General features: G+C 38.5%; 2 protein-coding genes across 5 annotated transcripts in view; both read left to right on the top strand.

Moving 5' to 3' along the window:
- The window catches only part of gtpbp4 (GTP binding protein 4), a gene marked incomplete at its 5' end in the record, with an annotated part of 7,667 nt that extends 4,876 nt beyond the window's left edge, over positions 1–2,791 (top strand). The window contains 3 exon segments of the mRNA XM_035670634.1: positions 831–896; positions 1,440–1,583; positions 2,020–2,791. Coding sequence (XP_035526527.1) covers positions 831–896; positions 1,440–1,583; positions 2,020–2,172 — 363 coding nt within the window.
- Positions 2,792–3,689: 898 nt separating this feature from the next.
- Positions 3,690–24,503, top strand: LOC118334640 (WD repeat-containing protein 37). Of its 4 annotated transcripts, none has more exons than XM_035670635.1 (15): positions 3,690–3,857; positions 5,252–5,421; positions 10,565–10,661; positions 11,104–11,199; positions 11,328–11,392; positions 11,642–11,728; positions 15,184–15,319; positions 15,481–15,552; positions 15,838–15,882; positions 16,045–16,121; positions 16,227–16,464; positions 16,564–16,705; positions 17,129–17,263; positions 17,472–17,586; positions 17,938–24,503. In XM_035670635.1, exons 2-15 carry the CDS (start codon positions 5,284–5,286, stop codon positions 18,067–18,069), a joined length of 1,575 nt encoding a protein of 524 aa, XP_035526528.1. In that variant the 5' UTR covers positions 3,690–3,857; positions 5,252–5,283; the 3' UTR covers positions 18,070–24,503. The 4 variants fall into 4 exon arrangements, with proteins under 4 accessions (XP_035526528.1, XP_035526529.1, XP_035526530.1 ...); XM_035670636.1 differs by having other exon boundaries at positions 16,230–16,464; XM_035670637.1 differs by lacking the exon at positions 11,642–11,728.
- Positions 24,504–24,773: the final 270 nt, after the last annotated feature.

The raw sequence follows: 24,773 nt of genomic DNA on the forward strand, positions 1-24,773 counted from the left end.
TATCAAAATTCAATAATTATGATCAGAACATTAAATCAAAGTTAATATGAACAGTTCTTAAAATAAATAGTGACAATTCACAATGATTTCTACAATTTAGATGATAATATGAGTTTGAAAGTGCTTTAAAAGTGCTTAAATCTTCTCTTTAAACACTTTACAACCCCTGGCTGTGTGTATATCAGCTGATAAGTGACAAACAAATGTACAAAATGTTTTAAAAATGTATGCTTTTTCATAGTTTGTGTGTGATATTGGATTATTTTAACTCCATTATCTATAAGGGTCTAATATATCAGCATGTATTGAACATGCATCTGACAACAGGAGCAGAGCTTCAGCCATCCAAGAAACAGTGAACGTGTTCTCAGTTTTATCTGCACATATTAAAGTATCACGTTATAACTGTGTGTAAGAAGGCAGAGAGATCTGAACATAATAAATAAAATGCTTTGAGTGTCAAACTTCGGCATTAATGGAAGTAATTACTTTTAAATTTAAAGCAAAACCGAGCATTAGTTTAATTTATTGTGACAACTTTTGGACTCCAGAGAGATAACGTGTGGAAATGTGATATAATCCTCTCAGCATTTTAATTTGAAAAGCCTCTCAAGTTTGGAGTGTCACCTAGTGGAGACTTCTACGCAAAGTATGCCATAATGCCTCCATTTTATCAGTTTTTTGAAGTAGCTGAAGCCATTTGCATTCAACCTTTTACCTCGATAGTGATTGAGCTTTAGTTTTATGAGATTATTTCTTTATCTTTTTGTAACACAGGCTTATATTTGACTAGAACTCCCCTCTAACCCCTCTCTGTTTTATGTGTACAGGTTGAAAGAAAGAAGCTGGAGAAGGAGATGGGTGAACTCGGTCTGGACATGAATGACAAGGATGATGTAAGTTCTTCCTTTTTTAGACCTGAACCTACAGGATACAGTCTATAATATCATTTAATTCATCATATAAACTGTGACCTGTTTCATAATGGTATGTGAAAATGTTAAATATTGCAGCTTTTTTTAAGAAAGTCTTAAATTTAAACAAAATACTCTGTCAATACAGTTATTACTATAATATTATGTGCATTGAGATTCTGCTTGGTTTTTAGCACTTTTGAGTTCCTATCCTGTTAGACTTTAGAAAAATAAGACTGGTTTGAGGATTTTTAGAAATAAGTTATAACAAGTAAACTTCTCTCTTATAACTCTCCTGGTCTTTGGATCCATACGGAAAGGAAAACAGGCCTGTGATGGATATTTTTTCAGTTTCTGATTAAATTTTTTTCCCAACGTCAACTTAAAACATGACAGAATTTAGTCCTTCACCATATAACATCTTTAAAAAGTCCCGATGTGTGAATGTCTTCCACTTGCTGCTACAGAAGTACACACACACACACAGAAGCACTGATCATAAGTATTTTCCTCTCGTGCTTTCAGAGCCACTACGCACAACAGGCCCGGCGGTCCCGAAGCATCACTAAGAAACGCAAGCGTGAAGCTTCGGCCCCTCCGACCTCCAAAACCCGCAGCCAGAGCGCCTCCCGTCCACCACGAGACCAGTCTGGAATACGGGATCCAAAGGTACGTGACGGCGCCTTTACTTTAAACTATACTGCAGTTTATATACTCAGTGTCTGTTTATGAAGGCGGTTTTTGTGGCCGACTGAAGTTTCTCTGCCATCGTTACTGTACAAAGGAATTAACTGGATTTTATAAGGAAAATTGCTTATAAATGAACTATTACTGGTATTTTAGGTTTATTTTCTCCTTTGTGCTCAAAGTTAGTGCCATTAATTTAGTGACATTGTACAGCAAACCTAAATATTAAATATGGGCTCAGATGACTCCATCTCAAACCCTTTTAAGGTTTAGAATTTGGGTTTTTAGCTCATAAAAATGATATATGTACACAGACATTTGCACATTCAGGACTCATTTAATAACAAGACCCTGGTGGCTTAAGATAATGGCTCATTTGAAGGAAACTCTTTTCAATGTTCTTTGTTTCGTTCCTCAGATGGCAAAGAAGGCAAAGAAGATGATGAAGAACTCCCAGAAAGACATGAACCGCCAGGGCAAGAAGGGAGAGGCCGACCGACACGTGTTCGACCTCAAACCCAAACACCTCCTGGCCGGGAAGAGGAAGTCGGGCACCAACGATTACAGATAAAACTGCTTTTTCTGGACTGTTTCTGGACACACAAGCTTCTGTGTGGATATAATGTTTGTGTTTTCATTCTACACATTTTCCCACAGCAGTAAAAAAAAAAAAAAAAAGAACATCTTTCCTTTTTTATAGAGGAAACTCTGGTCATTTAGTATTTTTGTGACATGGGAGCGTCGTCCTTCAGGATGCTGGCGCCATAGAGAACTGTAAAACTGCTGGGGGGAAAAAAAAACATTTAAATGATTAGTAATTATAATAATAGTGTGTCATTTATTCGTCAGATCTCAAGTTTTTGCTCACAAAAGTTTAAACATATGGAAGGACTGTATATGGAAAAGCAGAGACTCGGGAACCAGTTGTGTGATGGTTAATGTCTTTTGTTTCCGCAGTTGACATATTTAAACTTAGACCCTGATTAACAAATGATGTGTTAACTATAATTCAGTTGTTAAACTGATTTTGTATACAAGTTTTTCTCTTGCTAATAGCAGTTGCGTGAGCTTGTATGTGGCCAATGCTGGGTTTACTTTGGATAAAGTGATGATGATACATCCTGTAAAAGTGTCCCCTTTGAGTAATATTCATTAACGAGGGAGCCAAATAAATATACACCGGAACTAAACTGCAGTCTGTCAGGTTGTTTTACATCTTTCTTTTATATATTCCTCTGTATAGTGTGCTTAAGTCTTCTCTCACTTCATCTTCAACCTGTTTTGAGTTGGAAATGTTGGTTATAATCAGTTTGCTATCCAAAAGTTTCCCTTTTGCAGGAGCATTGCCCCCAAATGTTCAGTTCTATCGCACAGAGATAGCAAACAGGTCAAACTCTTATTTGGATTTTAACAGTTTTGTTTCCTTGCTTTTGTCAAATATACAGATGTGGTAAAATACAAGTCTCTCAACACCCGCACAAGTGGTTTTAGGAGATTGATTTGTGACTTAATAAATTCTCATCAAAGCTCCAACCTGAGATCTAATCAGCCAGAATGACTGAAAACACCTGTGTGGGGGTTCATAGGCTTTAACATGTTGTACAAGTTGTCAAAAGCAAATATTTACAATACAATAGCCCAGTTTGGTGTTAAATGCTATCAAATTTAACATATTAATTTAAATTACTTAAAAATAAAGTGTAAAGAGACATGTACTTCACTTAAATGCCACCTTTAGATATTTCTATTCAATGCTTTACTAATGTGCCACAATAATGTAATATTTATTAGTTAAAATATCTTTATTTGCGGTCTTTTCCAAGCAAATATTAATATGTGATAGTTTGCAAGTTTTTCCACCCTATGAATATTTTCCTAATTTTAATCATTTTAGTAGTTTTTAATATGCCGAATTTACAAGAAGATCATACATTCACAAAAAAACATTTTAAAGTTAATCATTTTGGGTGCTGGCGTGTGTTAAAACCGAAGAAAACAAGAAACTTAAGAATTTTTAAATGGAGTGTGGTTTTTTTATTGAAGCGAGCAAGCTTTTATTGTGAAAAACCCCCGGCCGGAATTGGCTTCGTTATCTTTTCTCCTCACGTAGCGGAGCTTCAACTGTCAACACGGACTGAGGACGAAACAAACCTGCGCAGCTTTTCTCCCACACTGAAGAAAGAATGACACAAGGGCCGACACTTCATCTACCCGCAATTTCCCCGGAATAAAACTTAATATTTGACTTTTTTTCTGGTAAGTTTGGGACGGTTGTGTTCCCGTTAGCCGATTAGCTCGCAGCAGCTAATGTTGGAGAGGAGGAGGAGGAGGAGGAGGAGAAAGAGGAAGATAACGGTGGCTTGTAGCCGATTATAGCTGCGTTTAAAGGCTCAAAATGTCTAGGCTTGTTGTGTTAACGCTCACTTGCAGCCAAAGCGTTGTGTGTATTGTTTTATATATGTATTTATGTTGTTGTTTCGTGTCTCCGCGGCTCTCTCTCTACCTCAGGTCACAGTGACAGTCAGTGAGAAGAACCAGCCAAGGTGTCTGACAGCCACCAAATAAACCACTTTTACTCCTTTTATCCAGAGGAAAACACACATTAAGGGATACACAGGAGCTGTTCTGTGTTTTATTGGTCAACAGGCTGTTTATTTGTGTCTCCAGAGAGCTTTTTATGTCAACTCAAGGGCCAAGATGTGTGTTTGTTGTGTCATTACTGGGATATAAGCATCCATAACAATGAATGGCATTGTGTTTGTGTGCTTTTATAACAAGGGAATCTAATTAAGATGGGACATTTATTATATTTATCAGTTTTGATTAACCTACAGGCTTTTATTTCCAGTGTTCAAAGTGTTTAAAATGACTTTTTTAACAGTTTTGGTAACCAGTTTGAGCTGCAGTGAGTAATTGTTATAAAGAGAAATGTGAATAATCAGGTTTCTTTAGTCCTCTATGATTGTTGTTGTGTTAAAATATTTAAAGACGTCACTTTAGGTTTTTGGGGAACAGTGATCCACATTTTTCTGCAATTTTAAGGACCTAAAAACAAAAGAAATGAGAATGATTAGAGGTGTTTACTGTTTCCACCTCTTTAAATATGAGGATTTACTACTTTTATACGATTTTATATCAATCATACATTAAAAAAAAACAATAAATTAATTGAATCATGCTTGCAGGGACATCTTATTGACTGTTAAAATCATTTTAATAGAAAAAATAATCGACAGATTAATTTATAGTAACAAATAACAATTTGTTACGACCTTGCTGAATTATTTAAACTCCTGTTTAAGATGCCGGTTGCAGCCTCCATTAACAAACAGTCCAACATGATGAACATTAACTAGATGAAGTGCTGTTGTCAGAGGATGAAGAATAATCCATGTTGTCCGTCCCTTTTCTGTTACTACAAACGGTTATTAAAAGGTTGTTATTGTTGCACACTTCTCAGTTTGTGTCCCAGTGATCTCCTCATGTTTCACCTTAAGGAACCCACTGAGGGTTTCACACATTCACACGTTGAAGCTGCCAAACGCGACACAGTCGTCTCACGCTTTCCACTGAGTCGCAGCAGCTTATTGCAGCCAGGAATCGTTCCCTCGCCCCCTCCGGTTACCTTCTCTTTCTTGTGATCTCGTCAGGCTGTGGTTAACGTCGGGGTTTGGACGGAGGGATGCCGGTGGAGAGCGGGAGCAGCGCCGCCGCCCGCCAGGCCAAGCAGAAGAGGAAGTCTCACAGCCTGTCGATCCGCAGGACCAACAGCACCGAGCAGGATCGCTCCGGCCTGCAGAGAGACATGCTGGAGGGACAGGTGACGACTCACTGACACAGAAAACACACAAAACAAACCCACAAAGAGAAAGTCTTTAAATAGTCAGCGCTCGTCTGTCTGTCATCATTAGCTCGCTGACCTGCTGTTGCTGTCAGCACCCATAAGCACTCTGGTTGTAAGCCTAAGCCAATTAGGTTTTAATGCACCCATTTAGAGGGCACATAGTGGTTTATATTGTTGCTGGCTTAAGCGTGCCGCTGTTGCTCCGTGATTTGCTGCGAGGTTATTTTAACTGTGGTTAAAACAGGCGGATTCGTAACAGGCTTAGGCATTTGTGCTTCCCTGGATGACTCCGGGGATGCCGGGTAAACACAGTTACCTGGAGTTAATAATCGGAAAGGAGAAACCGAGAGAAAAGGGATCAATAATGTCTTTACTCTCAGATTTTACCTGCAAATACGTACGACATGAATAACACTTAATGATCTTAATGGTGAGCTCTCGGCTGGAAATCAACCCACGAGGTCTCATTTAGTCATTTATCATTTTAAATGAGCTAATTAAAGAGTACTCCAGCGTTTCAGACACAAACTAACAGTCAGTATCAGTTACTCATCAGGCAGGGAAGGTGATTTCTCTGCTCCAAACCTGATAAACTCGAGTATTTTGATCACACAGAAGACGTCACACTGTAGTAGACTGAGATTCATGTGTGAAACTGGCTGTTTTTATGCTCCTTTTGTTGTTATAAGATAAACAAAAGAGAGGCTGTATGGTTTGCTGTGTCATGCTAACTGCAGATCAGGTTGTAAGGATTAAGATTCACCTGAGTCTGGATACATGATAGTCAGTTAGTCACCTTTTAAATGTACTTTTTAAAAATATATATCTTTTTTTTAGAGAAGCACTGATTGCGATTGTTTTTCCCGATTCTGACGTCATACAGAAACATTTTTGTTATTATCTTTAATGGAAAATTCAATTGTTTGTTCATAATTAAACTCAGTGTCAGTTTTATTATTATCTCTAATAAACTTTGACCATATGTTCTTTATTTGGATTCAAACTCATAAACTTTATTGCATTCAGGTTTTTTTTTTTATGCTCTTCTGATGTTTTTATATTTTTATTTGAGGTTTTCATGTTGTGCCCTCATCTGGAAGAAAGTTTCAGCTTTTTATGGTTAAAATTAAACTTGAATTAGCAGAAACATTAACAGGACTGTGGCTAGAGAACACAAAGTATTAAAGCTTAAAGGAAGCAGAATTAACTTGGTTGCACAGCAGAAATTTTGAAAAACACAGAAAAACACAGATGGACTTCATAATAATAATTCTGTGTCTGCGTCACAGTCAAACACTGAACCTGACCTGATATACATCAACATTAAGGTATATTATTCCAGAGTATTATGCAGTAAGAGTATTTGCACATTAAACCTCAGTTAATATTCCCAGCGCTCAGCCGCCTGTTGATAAATGAGGTGTTATTTTCATACAGAAATAGACCTTTTTTCCTCACAGATGGAAAAACACAGGTGTAAATAATAAGATTAATGATGGCTGAACTCTTCCTGCAATGAAATGTTTGCTGTGCAGAAGTCCTGTAACCTTCTACGTACCTCCTCAGAGAGCCAAATGTTGTTGATAAAACGATTAACTCTTACTTTTCTAGATATTCAGAAAGCTGCTATTAATCCTGAATATTTCTCTCGATGTTTTAGAGGAAGTTCTCGTGACGTACAGTTGAGTTTTTCTGGATTTTTGGCCAGTTTCTAACCGAACCGAACAGTGTAATCCCTTCCTCATGACTTCTTGTTTTTTCACTCTGGTCCCTTTTGATCCCAGTCCTCTGATAATCTGGAATCCTTCATGAGAATGGAGGTAAGTTTCAGGTGTCTAGTGTGACTCCCATAAATAGTTTTTTAGACCTTACTTGTGTAGGTTTTGGTGTAGTTTAGGTTTGATTAGTATTTAGAGGACGTGTCGTGTGCTGGTTCTGAAAGTGATTTCTCTATTTAGAATCGGTTTAATCCTTTCCCCTTTAAAATAAGTGTGGTATTCTAGATATTCCAGCAACATTTAGGGTTCAACTGCAGTAAACAGATAAAAGGTTTGGGTAGGAGCGCTTCAGTTTGAGTTTGTTTGAGGTGCTCTTTAGATGAGGACCGGAAAATCACAAAACACTTCCAGGCACTCTCTTTTAATCTATTAAAAGATTTATTGTCACGGCACGGCGTTTAAAAGAGAGTGCCTCGGAGTTTATTTGTGATTTTTGCACACCTACGGTAGGTTTTCTTTTGCCACACTTCAGTGGAGTTACATTCATACAGTCTGGTTGCAAATAAATCTTGTAAACAAGCTCCAAGGTAGCGCACCGGGCTTTGAAGCCAATTCGACATAGTGGCCGACCTGTGTAACTCCAGCAGTAACGTCCCAAAAACACTTTTTCCTATGAGATTACATCGGGAAAGAAGCAGCTGGATATATTTTCATCACAACCGCTACAAAAAAAGACTCGTTTCACTATCAGCATTCGATCCATTCAGTCCAATAAGATTAAAGTATTTATCCCCCATTCAAGTTAACGGCGGGTTAAACCGGTTTAAGTTAGCCGGCTCGGCCAGCATGAGTCTCTGTGCCACTGTGACCCGCAGAGGATGCACAGTATGTATTCATCCGGGTAATTTCTGTGCCACTGAGCAGCTTTCACGAAATTGAACGGAGCACCGCCTCCAACGCCGCTTTATCCGCTTCTCTTTATTCGTCCATGTTGACTCTCATGAGCTTGTTTATCAGACAGTTTACTAAACCATCGTTCTGAGTTTTTGTCAGTAAGAGAGAATAGAAATACACGTCGGCTTCTGTAGATTTTAACATGAAGCACTTTGTGCAGTTGTTTGTTTTCTACACGTTATATTCCTTCTTCGACCGCGTTTCCATCCACAGGTGCATTTTTAATTTGTGCATTTTAAAAGTGTTCACGCTGTGCTGAGGTGGAAAAATGTGCTAATTCACAATATCTGCACCCACCTACGCGCACCCATTCAGCTCGTTCACGCAGTTACACACACATAACCTCAAAAAACACTTGACCTTCGTGTTTCGTGTTTGTCACAATAATCAGTCAGTTGAGTCACAGGAAGTAGGTCTGCTCCTACATGCAGTTAACTACAACAGATACAGAGATTTCGAATAGATTACTTTCTGTGTGCAGCTGCACGAACTGCACAAGGATCCTGAGTCTGCTAGAGTCTGTTTCCCAGATCTCTACAACGGAGGTAGTGGAGAATAAAATCATGTCCTATTGTTATAATGCACAAAATATAGAAGAATAACGGGTTTTATCATCAGATGTGACTGCAGTTTTCCTCAGTGTTGTGTCCTGTCTTTGCCGTGTGTATTGAACATTGCTAGAGTCAAACCAAACGCTCCAAATAACTTGTCCCATACATTCACTTTGAGTTTGATTTCCTCACAGAATCTGTCAGTGTATGTCAGGCCTTGTGCAACACACACACAGTATGTCATAATGTACCTTCCCCCCACACTCTGCAGCCTTTCCTCTTTTCTTTCCATGCAGTTATCCTGATTGTGTGCACCGTGGCACGAACCTTTCAGCTGCCAACATCAGCCAGTGAATGCTAACAGCACACTTGACTGATTTTCTTTAGATAGTATAGCTGCAGGGCAACAAGAGTGACAGAAAGCAGTTTCATCATGATTGGACTTTGAAGAGAGATGGTCCACTTCCTGTTTGTGTCTTTGCTGCAGAGTCACAACAAGACTGTTTGTGGCACGAGTGCAGAACTCACTACTGTAATAACTCGATGTATTGTGACTCAGCGTCAGAATGTAGTGTTTATTTTGGGTTTAAATGAGTAAAAACAGCATTTAAAGGGTCCAGTTTGTAACATTTAGGAGGATCTATTGGCAGAAGTGGAATATAACATTCATAGGTATGTTTTCATTTGTGTATATTCACCTAAAAATAAGAATTAGATAAGAAGATTGTGTTTTTGTTACCTTCAGAATGAGCCGTTTTTACTGACAGGGAGTCCACCATGTTTTCTACAGTAGCCCAAAGCAGACAAACCAAACACTGACTCTAGATGCCATTTTTTGCAATTTTTGTTTTAGTTTCCGAGCCACCGTAGTTTCTCCTACAAGCTTGGAAGGGGAGGATGAGGCAAGTTAGTTGCAGTCTGCAATTTCACCACTAGATGCAACTAAATCCTACACACTGGTCCTTTTTTCTCTTGTCATGAAACGTTTATGAACATTAATGTTACATTTTTGCTTCTTAAAGCCAGGAGGTTAAAAGTTTAAGGCCCCTGTGCTCCTTCACCCTGTTACTGATTCTTTCACTTCATGGATACTTTTATTGACTTATTTAAGCCTGAGACAGGAGTTCACTTTTTATTTCCTTCCTCAAGGTTTTTAGAGTCTTCTGCTTTGTATTGCTGGTGCCAAATGTCAGTATTTTATTTATCAAATTGAGGCTTAGTGGTTTTTTAAAAGCCTTTTTGTGCATCTGCTCTTTCTTGGATGAAACCCTGATGTTGAGGTTACAGAACAGTCTAATGGCCTAAAATAAGGGCTCGCAATCTTTTATTTTCCAGGACCTCTAAGAAGACTGACCAGTATTTAATATCACTGCCAGGAAATTCACATCCTAGCTGTGCCCTTTTTCTTCCTGTATGCCTTTTTTCAGCCCCAGCCAACTTTGCTTTAATACATCTGTACACATACACATAGGACTGAAACGATTAATCAATTAGTCAGTCGACAGGAAATTATTCTTGTTTTGAAATGAAAGCCAAATTCACTAAAGCTTCTCAAATGTCAGGACTTGCTGCTTTTCTTTGTCATTAAAGTCACTAAATAGAATATATATTTGGGTTTTGGAGAGGTTGGCAGATGAAACAATGAATTTGAAGCCACTACCTCGGGTATTTTTCACCGTTTTTTGACATTTCATAGAGAAAACAATTCATTTATTAATCGAAAAACCAACTGGCAGACGAATCGACAGTGAAAATAGTTGATAGTTGCAGCCCTACATACACACTACAGCTAGTCCTCTACTCTGTATTTGAACTGAAACAGCCTCACACACACACCTCAGTCTCCTCTGTAATAAACCCACACTTGTTTCATGTTCTCCTTTTCTTTCCCCACAGGACTCCAAACTGCCTCTGTCTCTGAGGAGCAATCTAATGGACATGTTCAGTCAGATCGAGAGGGAGTTTGAAAACCTCTACATAGAAAACCTGGAATGTAAGTCCTGTATTTCTGTAGATAGTATGCTACAGATATTTGTCATTATACGTATTATTTTAATGTATATATAATTTTTTATGGCCGTTGAGTGAATGGATTGTAACGTAACTTCCCAGACTTTCTCTCTTGCTTGTTTACTGATTAATATGTGTTTTTACGGAGGGATACGGGTTGAATTTTCCATGGAAATCCCAAAAGATATCATGTTCATGAGTGCCTTCTCTGTCCAAATCCCTACAGTGTAAACATTGTGAAACCCTAGCCAGCATTAGTTTAGAAATGTTTTATTTCTTGGACCTGAGCCTCTAGTCTCCTTACTCTTTCATGGACGGTAACCAGGTCTGTCTCTGGTGGCGTTGATGGCAGGACAACCCGTGTTATGTTTGAATAAATCTGCACATTGACGCTCCTTTAACACGCGACCACGTCTAACTCTCAGTGCGCAGAGAAATCGAAACGCTCAACGACCGTTTGGCTGCAGAAGGACAGACTTTCGAAGGGGCAGATTTAGCCAAAGGAGCCCTGAAAACAAAAGGTGAGGCACATTTCACTCTCCATTCGCTTCAGGTTCATGTATGTTTACATCTATACTAAACAGCATGTGTCTAGTGAAAGTGGAATATTATTTTTAACTGCTAGTTTGTCTTTTCTGACAATCCGCAGCGAGTCATAGCACCAGCCAGCTGTCACAAAAACTAAAGACGACCTACAAGGCTTCCACAAGCAAGGTAAATACTGTTTTATGTGTTTAAAGTATTATCCAGAAATGTGTAAATCATTGTTGTACATATTATAAGTGGAAGTCTGCTTTATATTTTATATTGTTGAAGATGGTTTGAGAAAGCTGTCCATTGACTTTAATTGGTATTTTGGCTTCACTGTTTTCTAGCAGTGTACCATCACATGTCTTTTTTATTTTATTTTTTGAATGTTGAATAGAGAAGAACTGCTGTCTTTTTCCACCTCTTTGCTCGTAGCCGCGTTCAAACTCTTGCCATGCCAGAGTAGGTGGATCCCGCAACTTCAGCGTAACCAGTTGGGAGTTGTGGGGTGGAGACTCATGGGTAACTTGTTGATTTCTCCCCCTTGTGTGCCAATATGCATGAACAGCCCAGCCAGGGGGTCGACACTCCCTCCCCAAGAGACATGGTCATTCAAATGTAGGAGTTTGAGCTTTTTCTATCAGTTTCTGTGTGAGATAAATAATAAAAAAACCCAACAAAAACGACTTTATTATCTCACTAACAGGCTTTTTTTTCAGTTGCACCTCTTTTGGTTTTGATTTAGCTCTTTTGGTCGGCATTCACATAATGGTACACTACGGAGACATCTTTAACATGAAGCAGTTGTTACCTCAAAATGCTTCTTGTGCCTTGATTAGTGAAGTACTCAAGGTTGGAGGAGCATTTGTTGGCTGCTTTAGGTCATCGCTCAATAAAGGCAGAGTGTGTGCGGTCTGCTGAAAACTGCTCGGCCATATCGGATTTTGCTTTTATTTTCTAAATGTTTTTAAGATTAACACTGATACCTTGATAACTTATTAGCCTGTTAGGGGAGATCTATCAGATGTGGTGGCTTTTAAAGGATAGATTCTCTCAAATTACAAGAAAACTGTGAATTCGTACACATTTCTGCCTAAACAGCGGATACTAATACGGATATTTGACAGTTAAAAACCTCATATAAAGATATATTGGCATTTATTTATTTCTTCTAATAGAAACACATAACTAGAGCTGCAACAATTAGCCAATTAATCAATTAGTCGGTCGAAAGAAAATTAGTTTCCAACTATTTTGATAATCAATTCATTTTTTTAGCCATATTTTAAACAAAAATGTTAAAACATTTGCTGGTTCCAGCTTCTTAAATGTGATGAATTGCTGCTTTTCTTTGTCATTTATAATAAAAAGTGAAGAATCTTTGGGTTTTTTTTTTTTTTTGACTGTTTGGACAAAAGCAGCAATTGGAAGACGTCACTTTGGGTTCTGGGAAATTATGATAATCTTCTTTTTTTAAACATTTTAAAGACGAAACGATTAATCGTGAGAATATTCAGAAGATTAAACAATAATGAAAATAATTATCAGTTGCAGCTCTACATAACACCAATATTTATTCTGTTGGTTTTTATCTTTTAACACACAGTATTAACTCGGAGGGACATTTTACAGTTTAAAAATAAACTGGTGGACAAACTACTTAATGGAGAGTTTGTAAATTAACATATTTTTGGCATTTCTCTAATTTCTGTTACTTATTGATCGACATATTATGCCAGACAGTACCAATGTATATCAGCCAATGTAACAGTTTATCTGTCGCTTCTGTAATGTGGAAAATAAGTTTACATTTTTTGCAATTGATTCATTAACTAGGGTTATTTTCACATATATTGATTTGATATTTCAATTTATTGATTAAAATTGATTATAAAATGAGCGAAATCCTGCTGTGGCTGTGGCAGACTGCACACTGAAGCTACAGCCTTGTAGAGCATTAACCGCTCGGTGCGTTAGATTCACTCCTCAGTTACTCTTAAGCTTATTTTGCGTTGCTTCGCGTTTCCTTTTTAAACCTTCCAGTTCCTGTTGCTTTAATATATTTATATATATTTCTGGAAGTTCTGGATTCATCATCATCCAGAGTAACTAAACTTAGTAAATTCATGTTACATTGAATGTAAATGAAACAGAAACGACGCTGTTTTACATTCCTATAGCATAGAACTGCTGCGCTGCTTGCTAACAACCAGCAACCACTCCTTCCCACAATGCTCAGCAATGGTATTATTCATCATATCTTCAGCATCAGTTTTTATTTAAATCATTTATTTATTTGACATTTTAACAGATGTGAGGGAGATGCTCTGTTTCTACGTGTAGTTTTATTTTTCAGATGAATGACGCCGTTCTCTCCTGCTTCCTTTCAGTTGGAACTTATTTAGTGGTCTGTGTCCAAAACGAACCAAGAGTCCAGTTTGTATCATCCCCATCTTTAACGTAAACACTTTGACCGAACCTTGATACGACTGATAATAACTACTGATCAATTTCTTCTGCCTCATCGTGACTTATTATTATTTTTTGCCCCTCTCGTCCCCTTCTGGATTAATTTGTTTTTCCTTTTCATTGCGGTTTTTGCATTTACAGTAATCCTGGTATGATAAATGCACTTTACAGTACTGATACTTAATGTGTCTGCATTTATGTTGATACCAGATCTGGGTTGACTTTAATGGTGTTTGTTTTCAAGCCGCATCAGATGTGTGGGGTATATATACAACAACCCCACCTAGCATGTGCTCAGACAGGCTTAAGACAAATACCAATAAAGATTCTTTATTTATTTATTTGGTGAAACCTCTTTAAACCCAGCACTGATATGAATAACGCTGTTGTCAACCAAAGCTTCTTAGCCCTGGCATACCTCAAGGACCCTGCTGAGCAGCTCCTCAGTTCTGCTGACCCGCTTCCTCCCTCAATCAGACCAGGGTTCCTACACAGCTCTGTTCAATCAAACTGTTAAAACTGGATCATTTCCAGGCCTTAAAATGTTGTGAAATTAGGTACTTATCCATAGTCAGTGTATTACAGTCAGTGTATTAAAGTCAAACCTTCATAGATTTTCAGCACTTTACCATCAGACAGCCCTTTCTGATATTTAAGCTGCTGTATCGCTCTTCACCAGACTCCTTTGACAGTAATTTTGGGAGTAGGAGAAAAGTGTTGCACACTCTGCCTCCGTATGTATTTCTCTTTTATTTAACTCACGTCTCAGTCCTCCAGCCTTCTTAAGTCTCAAGTCTATTTCCAGTGATCAATGCAACCTTCGGTGTGCGTTACTTTTCTACACTAAACACAGGAGTTGCTGGTCTAACGCTGCCTCGACAGACCGAGTCTGTCGGCTTTGAAGAGAGCATAGAGAGATATAATTCCCTTTAGTTCCCTGTGAATAAGTGCGGTCTGACAGCAAGGTAAAGCGGTGAAAATATTCTGAATATAACTTAAATACACTTAAATTGATCAAAGATACATTTTGCTGCAGCCCCCGTCTACAGCAATACATGTGTGCTGGTACTTCTTCTCTGAACTGATCTACTGTAGGAAACACACTGACTATGGATAAGTACCTCATACAAACCCCACTTCAAAAAAATCTGAACTAAACCTTTAAGGTATAAATGGCACACCATCCTTATAGAACATAAATGATTATGGATTTATTGATTTGATGCAATTTCATTCATATTAAGCATTTAAAGTCACTAATTTAGCTTAAAAAAAGGTGATAAAAAATCATCTTAACTCCCCAAAATGCCAAATTACAGTCTTCAATTTTACCAATTTGATATTAAGAAGAAGTGGAAATGTTGAAAGCAACAAATCAGTCTTAATACCCAACATCAAAAAGGAAAACGAGGCCATTTTGAGAAGTAAAATGTGTAGAAACCCTGCGAGGTTCAGCACGCGGCGGTGATTTCCTTTCTTTGTTAACGTGAGTTTTATGTCGGCATCAGATCGTCTCCAGTTTCAAAGCAACCACGTCCAGAGCCGTGTGCCAGCTGGTCAAGGAGTATGTCGGCCACAGAGACGGCATCTGGGACCTGAGCGTCACCAGGACGCAACCTGTGGTCCTCGGTACTGCGTCTGCAGGTATTTCACTCACTTTCATCCTTCCTACAGTGAGTTTGTCATTGGGATGTTTTATTTAACTTAAGAAACTCTGTAAACATTATGTATGCACCATAAAACCACTGTTGAATGTAAATCTAATGTTTTTTCACCTTGTTTGTGTCCATAATGTGTCTGAACAGACCACACTGCGATGCTGTGGAGCATTGAGACGGGAAAGTGCCTCCTCAAATATTTGGGCCATCAAGGATCAGGTAGAGACGAGTTTCACAGCCTCTATAGTTTCTCCTACCAGCTTTGAAGTTTGAGCTGTATTCAGTTGGTTGCAGTCTGTAACTTCACCTCTAGATGTCACTGAATACTACACACTCGCCTTAAAGACATAAACATATTCTATATACTCTATAATTATTTGTGTTTGATGTTACTGACCCCTTAGGTTTGGCAACATGATGACCATTAGTAGGAAAAGAAGGGTTACAGCACAAGTATTGTATCAACAGCGTCTAATATGATGTTTTAAATCTTTCTGTCTGCAGTTAACTCCATCAAGTTCCACCCCACTGAACAGATGGCTCTAACAGGTGATGATCCAAAACAAACACCTTTTAAAATCCTCTGTGGTAGCGGCCTACATCAATAGTTCTTCTTTACTAATTACCTCCTACAACAACTGGGAGATGTGTGGACCCACCAACATTTTACACACACACTATGCTGACTCTGATCGTCTCTGTCCTCCGCAGCCTCTGGAGACCAGACAGCTCACATCTGGAGATACATGGTGCAGCTGCCGACTCCACAGCCTGTTGCTGATATCAGTGTAAGCGTCAACAGCACTACGACCTGTTTGTTGTGCTCCTGATTGAGTTTCTGTTGTCTTGAGGAGTTGTTTGGACCTTTTTTTTAATTGTTTCCCCGCCCGCAGCAGACTCCCTGCGAAGACGACGTGGACTTCTCGGATAAAGACGAGGCGGATGGCGAGATCGAGGGTCCAAACGACTGTCCTTCTATCCGTGTGGCGACCACGACTCTGCGCAGCCATCAGGGAGTGGTGATCGCTGCTGATTGGCTGGTAGGAGGCAAACAGGTTGTGACGGCCTCCTGGGACCGAGCCGCTAACCTGTATGACGTGGAGACCTCAGAGCTGGTCCACTCCCTCACTGGTAGGAAGAAAAGAATATTATAACACTACAATCATCTCAATGTGTGTTTACTATAAAGCTTTGGGCTCAAACAGTATGTGTGTGCGTGTGTGTGTTCAGGCCATGACCAGGAGCTGACCCACTGCTGCACACATCCCACCCAGCGCCTGGTGGTCACCTCATCCAGAGACACCACCTTCAGACTGTGGGACTTCAGAGACCCGTCCATCCACTCTGTCAACGTGTTCCAGGGACACACAGAGTCAGTCTGACACACACACACACATACACACACACACACTTATTGTCTTTCAACACATTTTAAATTCATTAAATTTGTAGTTTGCTCATAAAAATGATTATTGATGAATTGTTTTATGTTACTTATTTATTTTATTCATCATTAAATGAACAAATCTGAAATATAATATAATTTAAATTTGATTTAATTTGCACCATAGGGTACAAACATAAACATTAATTGTAACAGCTACACATGAGAAACTTCAAGCAATCTTCTACTGTATAAAACAATATTCAGCTAAATAAATAAAAAATACTCCCATCTACAACTTGTTACTATTTCTAGACGATACAAAACATCTCAACCACAGAACAGATTCAAGTTGTTCCCCTCCTTCATTTATCTTTAGTATGAACAAACCTGTTTTCTGGTCTTTGGCAGCACCGTGACGTCTGCTGTGTTCACGGTGGGAGACAACGTGGTGTCTGGGAGCGACGATCGAACCGTCAAAGTGTGGGACCTGAAGAACATGAGGTCGCCCATAGCAACCATCCGCACAGACTCCGCCGTCAACAGGTCCGTGAGCTGTAAACAAACTGAGCAATACATGTGTAATAGGTAGTGACACAGAGGAAGTTAACTGTTCATGATTTCATATGTATTAATAATTATAATGTAGGATCTTTTGATTTAGATCTGCTGTAATTTAATTTTCATGATAAGATGCAGATTAATTATGATCATTAAATTCATCCTGAGTCGTTCCTGCCGTTGTTCTGTCCAGGATCAGCGTGTCGGTGAACCAGAGAATCATCGCCCTTCCTCACGACAATCGGCAGGTCCGGCTGTTCGACATGTCCGGGGTGCGACTGGCTCGACTCCCACGAAGCAACAGACAGGTCAGTCAGCTTGAGTAGCTAGTGCCTCCGATTTGGCCCCTCACAGATTGTATATAGATTGTATGGCTTAGATATTGAATATCATTGTCCTCCTCAGTTTAATGGCAGTTTCATTTATAGAGCACACTTCATTACATGGAAACTCAATGTGCTTTACTTTAAAATACAAAATACAATCATAAACATGAAAACGTGAATGGAAAAACACGTCAAGTGAAGAATTTTGAATTATAATCATAAATAAAAGCACAAAAGATATTGTATTCGTAGGTCTGTATATTGTCATTATGTCACACAACACGTCCTCGTCCTCAGTGTTGAACAGTCGCTGTGTTGTCTGTCGTGCTTCAGGGTCACCGGCGTATGGTGTGCTGCTCCGCCTGGTGTGAAGACAACGCCTCCTGCAACCTGTTCACCTGCGGCTTCGACCGGCAGGCCATCGGCTGGAACATAAACATCCCCGCCCTGCTGCAGGAGAAATGACCTCCACCTCCTCCCGCTGTCTCCTCACAGTGAAACTCCACCCCAAAGTCTGTCTCTGGAGCATCAAACACTCACATCCTGCAGGCTTAAAAGACGGCGTTAAAAAGGGTTTCATGCTTCTTTTTGTCTGTGAACACTTTGTCACATGTTGTTGTAACCGATGGAAGATCACTTTGACTTTTAACAGCTGTCTTTTGAGTCTACAGGAGGTCAGTATTTGACGGGTCTGTCCTCCCCCAGACTGGGGCAGGAAAGAAAAAGGACATGTGCTCGCTGCCTGAATCTGTCACGCTGTCTAACTCACCACGCCAATATACACACAACACATTTGTGTGGTGGGGTTTAAGCGATTCCTCGCCATCCAAAACAAAACAAAAAAACATGTACCACTGATGAAAAAAAGCACAAAGACCTAACACGGGAAGTTCTTCTTTGTTGAAAACTAAAATGCATTTTGCTGACACTGAAGTTAGATAAGTGAGCACATATCTGCTTAAAGCTACAATACAGAAAATCTAATCTGTGCCACTAACAGCAGATTATTGTTTGGACCAGGGTGGCGGTCTGATGCTGAGTTATTCTGTGATAATTTGCCATTTAGCTTCTGCTTTACTTAAATTTCCAGATTTCTGTGATTGCAGAAGTACAAAATGGCAGCTCGAGAAAGAAGCCCACACTCTTACTCTGAGGAACTGACCCTAAAATCTTTTTGAGTCTCTCAAACCTTTTCTGCTTCTGGAAATAACTTGACAAGACATGCAATGTCTAAATTGGGTTTGGCTAGTTTTGGTTAGCTTGTTGTTTTTAAAAGTGGATTTTTCCTCTTGATTCCAAAATGTTTTGGCTTAACATCTGTAATACACATAATAATGTTACAATCACTTCATCAGAGTAGTTTAAAAAAAAAAAATGAATCACATTTTGGAACGAAGCTCTTGTTTTATTCAGTCCCTCCAAGAATATGTGATCACAACAATTCAACCAATTCCTCTGAGTTCTGCACAACGTTGCAGTTTTGTCCAATCACCTTAACTTTTCCCAAAAAGACCTATCAATTTAGTTTCCTGTCATATGTCACCAAACTAGCTTCATTCTTTGTAGTTGTGACGATGCAGACGTACGACGCAAAGGTCTCACATTTACCCTCATAATCCTGATGAAGCCTTTTTGGTTACTTGGAGCATTTCGAGAGTTCTTACCTGGAAATCACTGGAACAAATTAACTTTTATTTTTAACGAATTATACAAAAACAAATCACAACTAATTGCATTTATATAGAAAATCTGCAGTGAAATCAGACATTTGAGGCTGCAACAATCCCAAAAAAAGCCCACAAAATCCTGGAGGGACTGCTTGTTTATCACAGCTCGAGTCTGTGTGTGATACAGTAATGCACTTTTTCTGTGCATTAATACCAATAGCTGTTACCTTTGCAGTTTCTGTAAATATCCAAGCACAGCTAGACTTTGGCACGTAACCCAAAGGGCTCTCATGGTCCTGTTCTGTAGGAAGAATGAAGGTGGCTGATAAAGGAACTGAAATTGGCTGATTTCTCTTCTGTGGTGACCTAAAAAAAAAACTATGAGTAAAACACTTCCTGTGCTGGCTGTGATGCTTCGTTAGGACTAGAATGGTTTGAAAACAGTAGCATTGTACTGATATCACTATTCTGGGCAGCTTTCAGACTGAACCTGAACATTCAGTCACTCAGAGACACTATATTTCAGCTATATGTGACATTTTTACTACTATTTCCAATCTACATTTTTAAATGTTAGTTAATTTCACAACAAATAAATCACTGTTAAAACATAAGTTATAACTTATTAGATAAATCAAAGTAAAGATTTATAAAATGGTTCATCTTGACTTCCTTAAATCACAACTTTTAAGTGATTTGAATGTTAGTGTTCTGTCTAAAAGCCATCCAGGACCATGATATATATAGAAGACAGTCCTATAGGAGGGCTGTGGTCAAATGAGGTGCAAGCTACTGAATTTGAACGAGTATGGCTTCTCTCTAGTGCGGATGGGTTTTCTTCCAGCACTGACACTGGTTGTGGCCTCTCTTCAGTTTGGATATGTTAGTAATAATAATATTAATAATAAAAATTATGATAATCTTTATTTATATAGCACTTTTCAAAACAAGTTTACAAAGTGCTTCAAAAACAGAAAATACACGGTGCAATTACAAATTAGAATAAGTTCCAACGCAGTAAATAGAAACATTGATAGTTAGTGAAGTGAATAGTGAATGAAAATCTTAAAAATAAATGAGTAAAAGCTTAAAGCAGAAAAATAAACTAATTTTAAACCATTTAAAAAAAAAAAAAATCTTGTCTGATTCCCAATGGAAGTATTATTGTGGAGCCCATTTGGACAAATGCAAGAAAGGTCGAGGTTGCTTAGTGATTTAGAAACGAGCAATAAAATGTTTAAATCAAATCTGAACACCAGTGCAATGGGGGCAAGAATAGAGGAAATGTGCTCATATTTTTGAGTTCTTGTGAGAACTCTAGCTGCGGTATTTTGTACAAGTTGGAGGCAGTTGATTGTTTTCTGTAATAATGAGTTGCAGTAATCCAGATGGCTGGAGACAGAAGCATGAATGAGAGTTTGTGTAATGAAAGAAATTATGTAATACTCCTAATTTGACCCGTAGCTGATTTGGTGATACGTCTTAAGTGTCCAAATCAGAGATTACACACAGATTTCTGGCCTCATGGGTGCACGGGAAACTCTGGGAAACACCATCACCTCAGTTTTGACATTGTTCAGCGTAAGGAAGTTTCTGGGCATCCAAGATCTTGAGGCTGCAGGACAGGCTGTGAGTTAGGTAACAGAGGTGAGAGAGAGTCTAGTAGAAAATACTGTATCGTCAGCATAAAATAGAAAGAAATATTGGACTTAACCAAGTAAAGGGCCAAGAATAGACCCCTGAGGAACGCCGCAGGGGATATTTGCGTAGCTAGAGGAGACATTACCATTATCGGAAATTCCTGTCTAAAATATTTGGTATTGGCGAGTACGCTTGTCTGCAAACCGATCAGATCTTGCTACTTCCTACACAACAGTGTCTCGTTGACCCAGGATAGTGAAGTCATGACCCGTCCTACTCTGAGAAAGGATTAAACCTGAGCCAGGCCATACAACAATGACAGCAATCATACAGGTTTAGTAGTGTACGCCTATCCAAAAACGATAATATATACACTACATATATATCTATTTACACACGTATCGGCTCTCATTATCGGCCGATACACAAAGAAAAAAAAGGTATCAGGACATCTGTACTTATATGTGATTGGTCACTCTGCTCACAGTTTTGGCGTCTGGATCTCACTGTGTTTTTGTTTCTGTAAAGCCATAAACCAGCCACTGTGTGTCTAGTAGATGAAAAAAAGAGTAAACTCCTCGACCTGTTGACAGTTTATTGTTAGAAACTGATAAATGTTTTACCCTCTAATTTCGTGTTTCCATTGCACGGTACGACTCGACTCTACTTCGATTTCCACTGCAGATCATCACAGCGTCGTTATTCCAGCAGTTGGGATACAACACATAGAGCTTCACTTTGGGAAGCTGCAGCCTTTATTGGTTGACGCACTGTAACCTACACTGTACATATACTGCCAGATCAACAACTTCACTGCTCTTGTTTTCCTCTGCACTGCTCGAGTTCACCGTCACTGTCACAGCACTGAGGTACTGTTAATAGGTACCAGGTTTAACCAGGAGAAACCAAAAGTCGAGTAGAGTCGTACCATGCAATGGAAAGGCGGGTTAAGACCTGTGTGCAGGGAGGAAAGGTGATTTCAGAGTTTCTGTATGTGCGCAAATTAAATCTTTTAGTCTCTTAAGAGCAACAAGTTTCTCCAAACACAAACAGGAAAATGTAAAAAAGGTCTTGTTTAGCGTCAAAAAAAGGCTTCAGGGAATTTGGTCGACTGGTCTCTTAATAATTAAAGTATATAACAAGAGCAGCGAATTTTAATCACTCGACTCATTAAATAGAACATTTTAAAATTGTGCACTTTAAATAATAAGTGAGACTATTCTCTAAAGTAAATGCATCTATTGGCTCCCTTTTTTATCACCCTGAGCTCAATCTTACAAACTAATTCTAACCAGTTTTCAAGAAGATTGTCTCATTTGTCCATTAAGATAAAATTTAATTTAAAAAACTACCAATGAAACTGCTTTAACATACCGTGTCTATTAACACTGTGATAACTAAAGTGACCATTGGACCAAACTGAGCCTGTGGAGTCCTTTAAAGGTCCAGTGTGTAACATTTAGGAGGATCTATTGGCAGATTATATTCACAGGTATGTTTTTATTCAGTATATAATCTGATAATAAGAATTATTGTTTTTGTTATCGTAGAATGAACCAAACACTGGCTCTAGATTGGACCTTTCGTGGCCACCGTAGTTCCTCCTACACGCTTGAAAAACTAAATCTTACACACTGGTCCTCCAAAGTATGAGTTAGTATGATAGAGTGAGTTGTCTTGTGAAGGCTTTTTCTTGCAGATTAAAAAAAAAAATAATGGAAAAATAGATTAAAAATGTAAAACTGGCGTCAAATTTGAAATATTTAGCAACTGATGTTGAATGAAACATTTCCCTGTGATGCACTGCCTGCTGTTGTACTAATACTTGACATGATTGTAAAAAAAAAAAACACCTCTTTCTCTAGTTAATCGCAGTGCCCTTTAGTCATTAGTGTTGTGGGAATATTCTGTCATTTTTTGTTACGGTACTTTTAAAACTAGTGAAAATCTCAAGAGTGTCGTGATGCGTTTTTGCTGTCACCTGCTTTGCTTTCCCACTGCCACTAAAATAGTCTGCCAAAGCTGCATTCAAGTGAATGGGAGAGGCTGTAATGATGTGTGTGTGTGTGTGTGTGTGTGTGTGTGTGTGTGTGTTTGACATGATTTCACTACAACACGAGAACAAAGTCTAGTGTGTCTGTCCGTGTGTTGAATCCAGATTGACGTCTAAATAAGTGGTTAATGTTGTGGTTAACAGGCGGCTCTACGTTTCGCCTGCTGTACAACCGTCGTACCAATGTCGTACGTGTGTCTTCAACGGTTAACGGTGGTAACACGATGAACAAGCACACAGTTTATTTCAACCTGATTGTTGAGTCTAGCTTTTAGCCGTGTCGAGGTGGTTTGTAACTAAAAGTGTTCATTGGAGCAACTACATTGACGTGATGATGGGTAGAAACATGAATATCCACAGTTTCTATGTGTGTGAACACTTTACAGCTGCCTTTTCGCAGCGTATTAGCCGAGTGAAATGTGTTTCTAACAATAGAAAATTGATTATTATGATAAATACCATGTTTGATGAAATGAATTAGACCTTTGACAGCATCAAGATAAAATAAATGTCGATTTTTCACTAAACTAAAGAGATTACTTGTAAAAAGGCAAATGTAAAGTGTTAAAAACCTCTCACTTTAAAACCATAACATTTGTATCATATAAATTGTAATATATGAAGAAAGTAGTTGGTTTGGCTGTATAGTGTATTTCAACTGCAGCAGTTTTATTAGCCTTTATAACTTGATGATCCTGCATTTGTTTTTATTTTGTATAAATCCATTTTTATTGCTTCATGATGGATGATTTTAGTTCATCTGTCGAAGGCTTTACACTCACACAAGTTCACTTTGTCATTTTTACCAGGGATGGTGAATGTAATGTCTTTGTTTCTTGGTCCAAAAGACTCAACTTTCATATAAATTTTTTTTTAAAGTATTATACTTATCAGGTTTGTTTTGCTAGTAGTTATTTATATTAGTTATCAGGTGTGATTGTTTATATTTTTCACTGTAGGAACATTTAAGATCTGTTTATTTCCTCCAGCTGCAATGAGATATTTAAAAAAAACAACTTGTGACCAGAGACCGTTGAAGTCGTCCCTGGTTTAACTGACAAAACATTTAGTTTGTGTGAAGAGAATTTAAAAGCTGTGTGTGTGAATGTGTGAGTTTTATCCGTTATTTTTTTCTTCCTTGCGGAAAGTTTCACTGCACTCGACTTGCATTTTGTACCAACACTGAGCCACTCTGCTGCCAATGTTGATAATTCACCTGTTTTAACCGAGTAGTTCGATCCACACTGTTCACGTTGTCAGTCGCACATTAAAATCAGATCACATCATCGTCACTGAGCGTTGGCCATCTTAAATCCACCGTCTTGAAGCCTTGTTAAACTGTGGCTCTTTTGGTGTTAACAGTGTTTTGTGTGGTTGATGTAAAACAACAGACGCCACAGCTCAGTTCTCAGAAGAAAAAAGAAAAGATGAAAACCTGTTGGATCGACTTGACAGCAGTTTTGTGGATTATAGCTGTGTAATAATAAGGAACAAGCGTCTGCTTGTGGAATCAAAATAAACCAACTGTGCTGTTTGAACTGTTTCTAGTTGAGTGGTTTTTGGGTTGTGTGTTATTGTTGTCGACTGTACGCCGCACGCACCCAGAAAGTGGAACATTTAGCAGTTAAACAGCAAGATATTTTAATTAACTTAAACTAAAACGATGTTATAATATTTAAAAAAATAATACTTATAAGACAAACAAAAATACAATAAATATCTTTAGTTTTAGTCAAATGTGTTAACAGAAGCATGAGGAGGCGTTGGTTGGTTATATGTTTGAGACCTGGATGTACGTGACTGTGAGT

The sequence above is a fragment of the Morone saxatilis genome, unplaced genomic scaffold (genome assembly GCF_004916995.1).
Source record: "Morone saxatilis isolate NCDOM2014 unplaced genomic scaffold, NCSU_SB_2.0 Contig23, whole genome shotgun sequence".
NCBI lineage: Eukaryota > Metazoa > Chordata > Actinopteri > Moronidae > Morone > Morone saxatilis.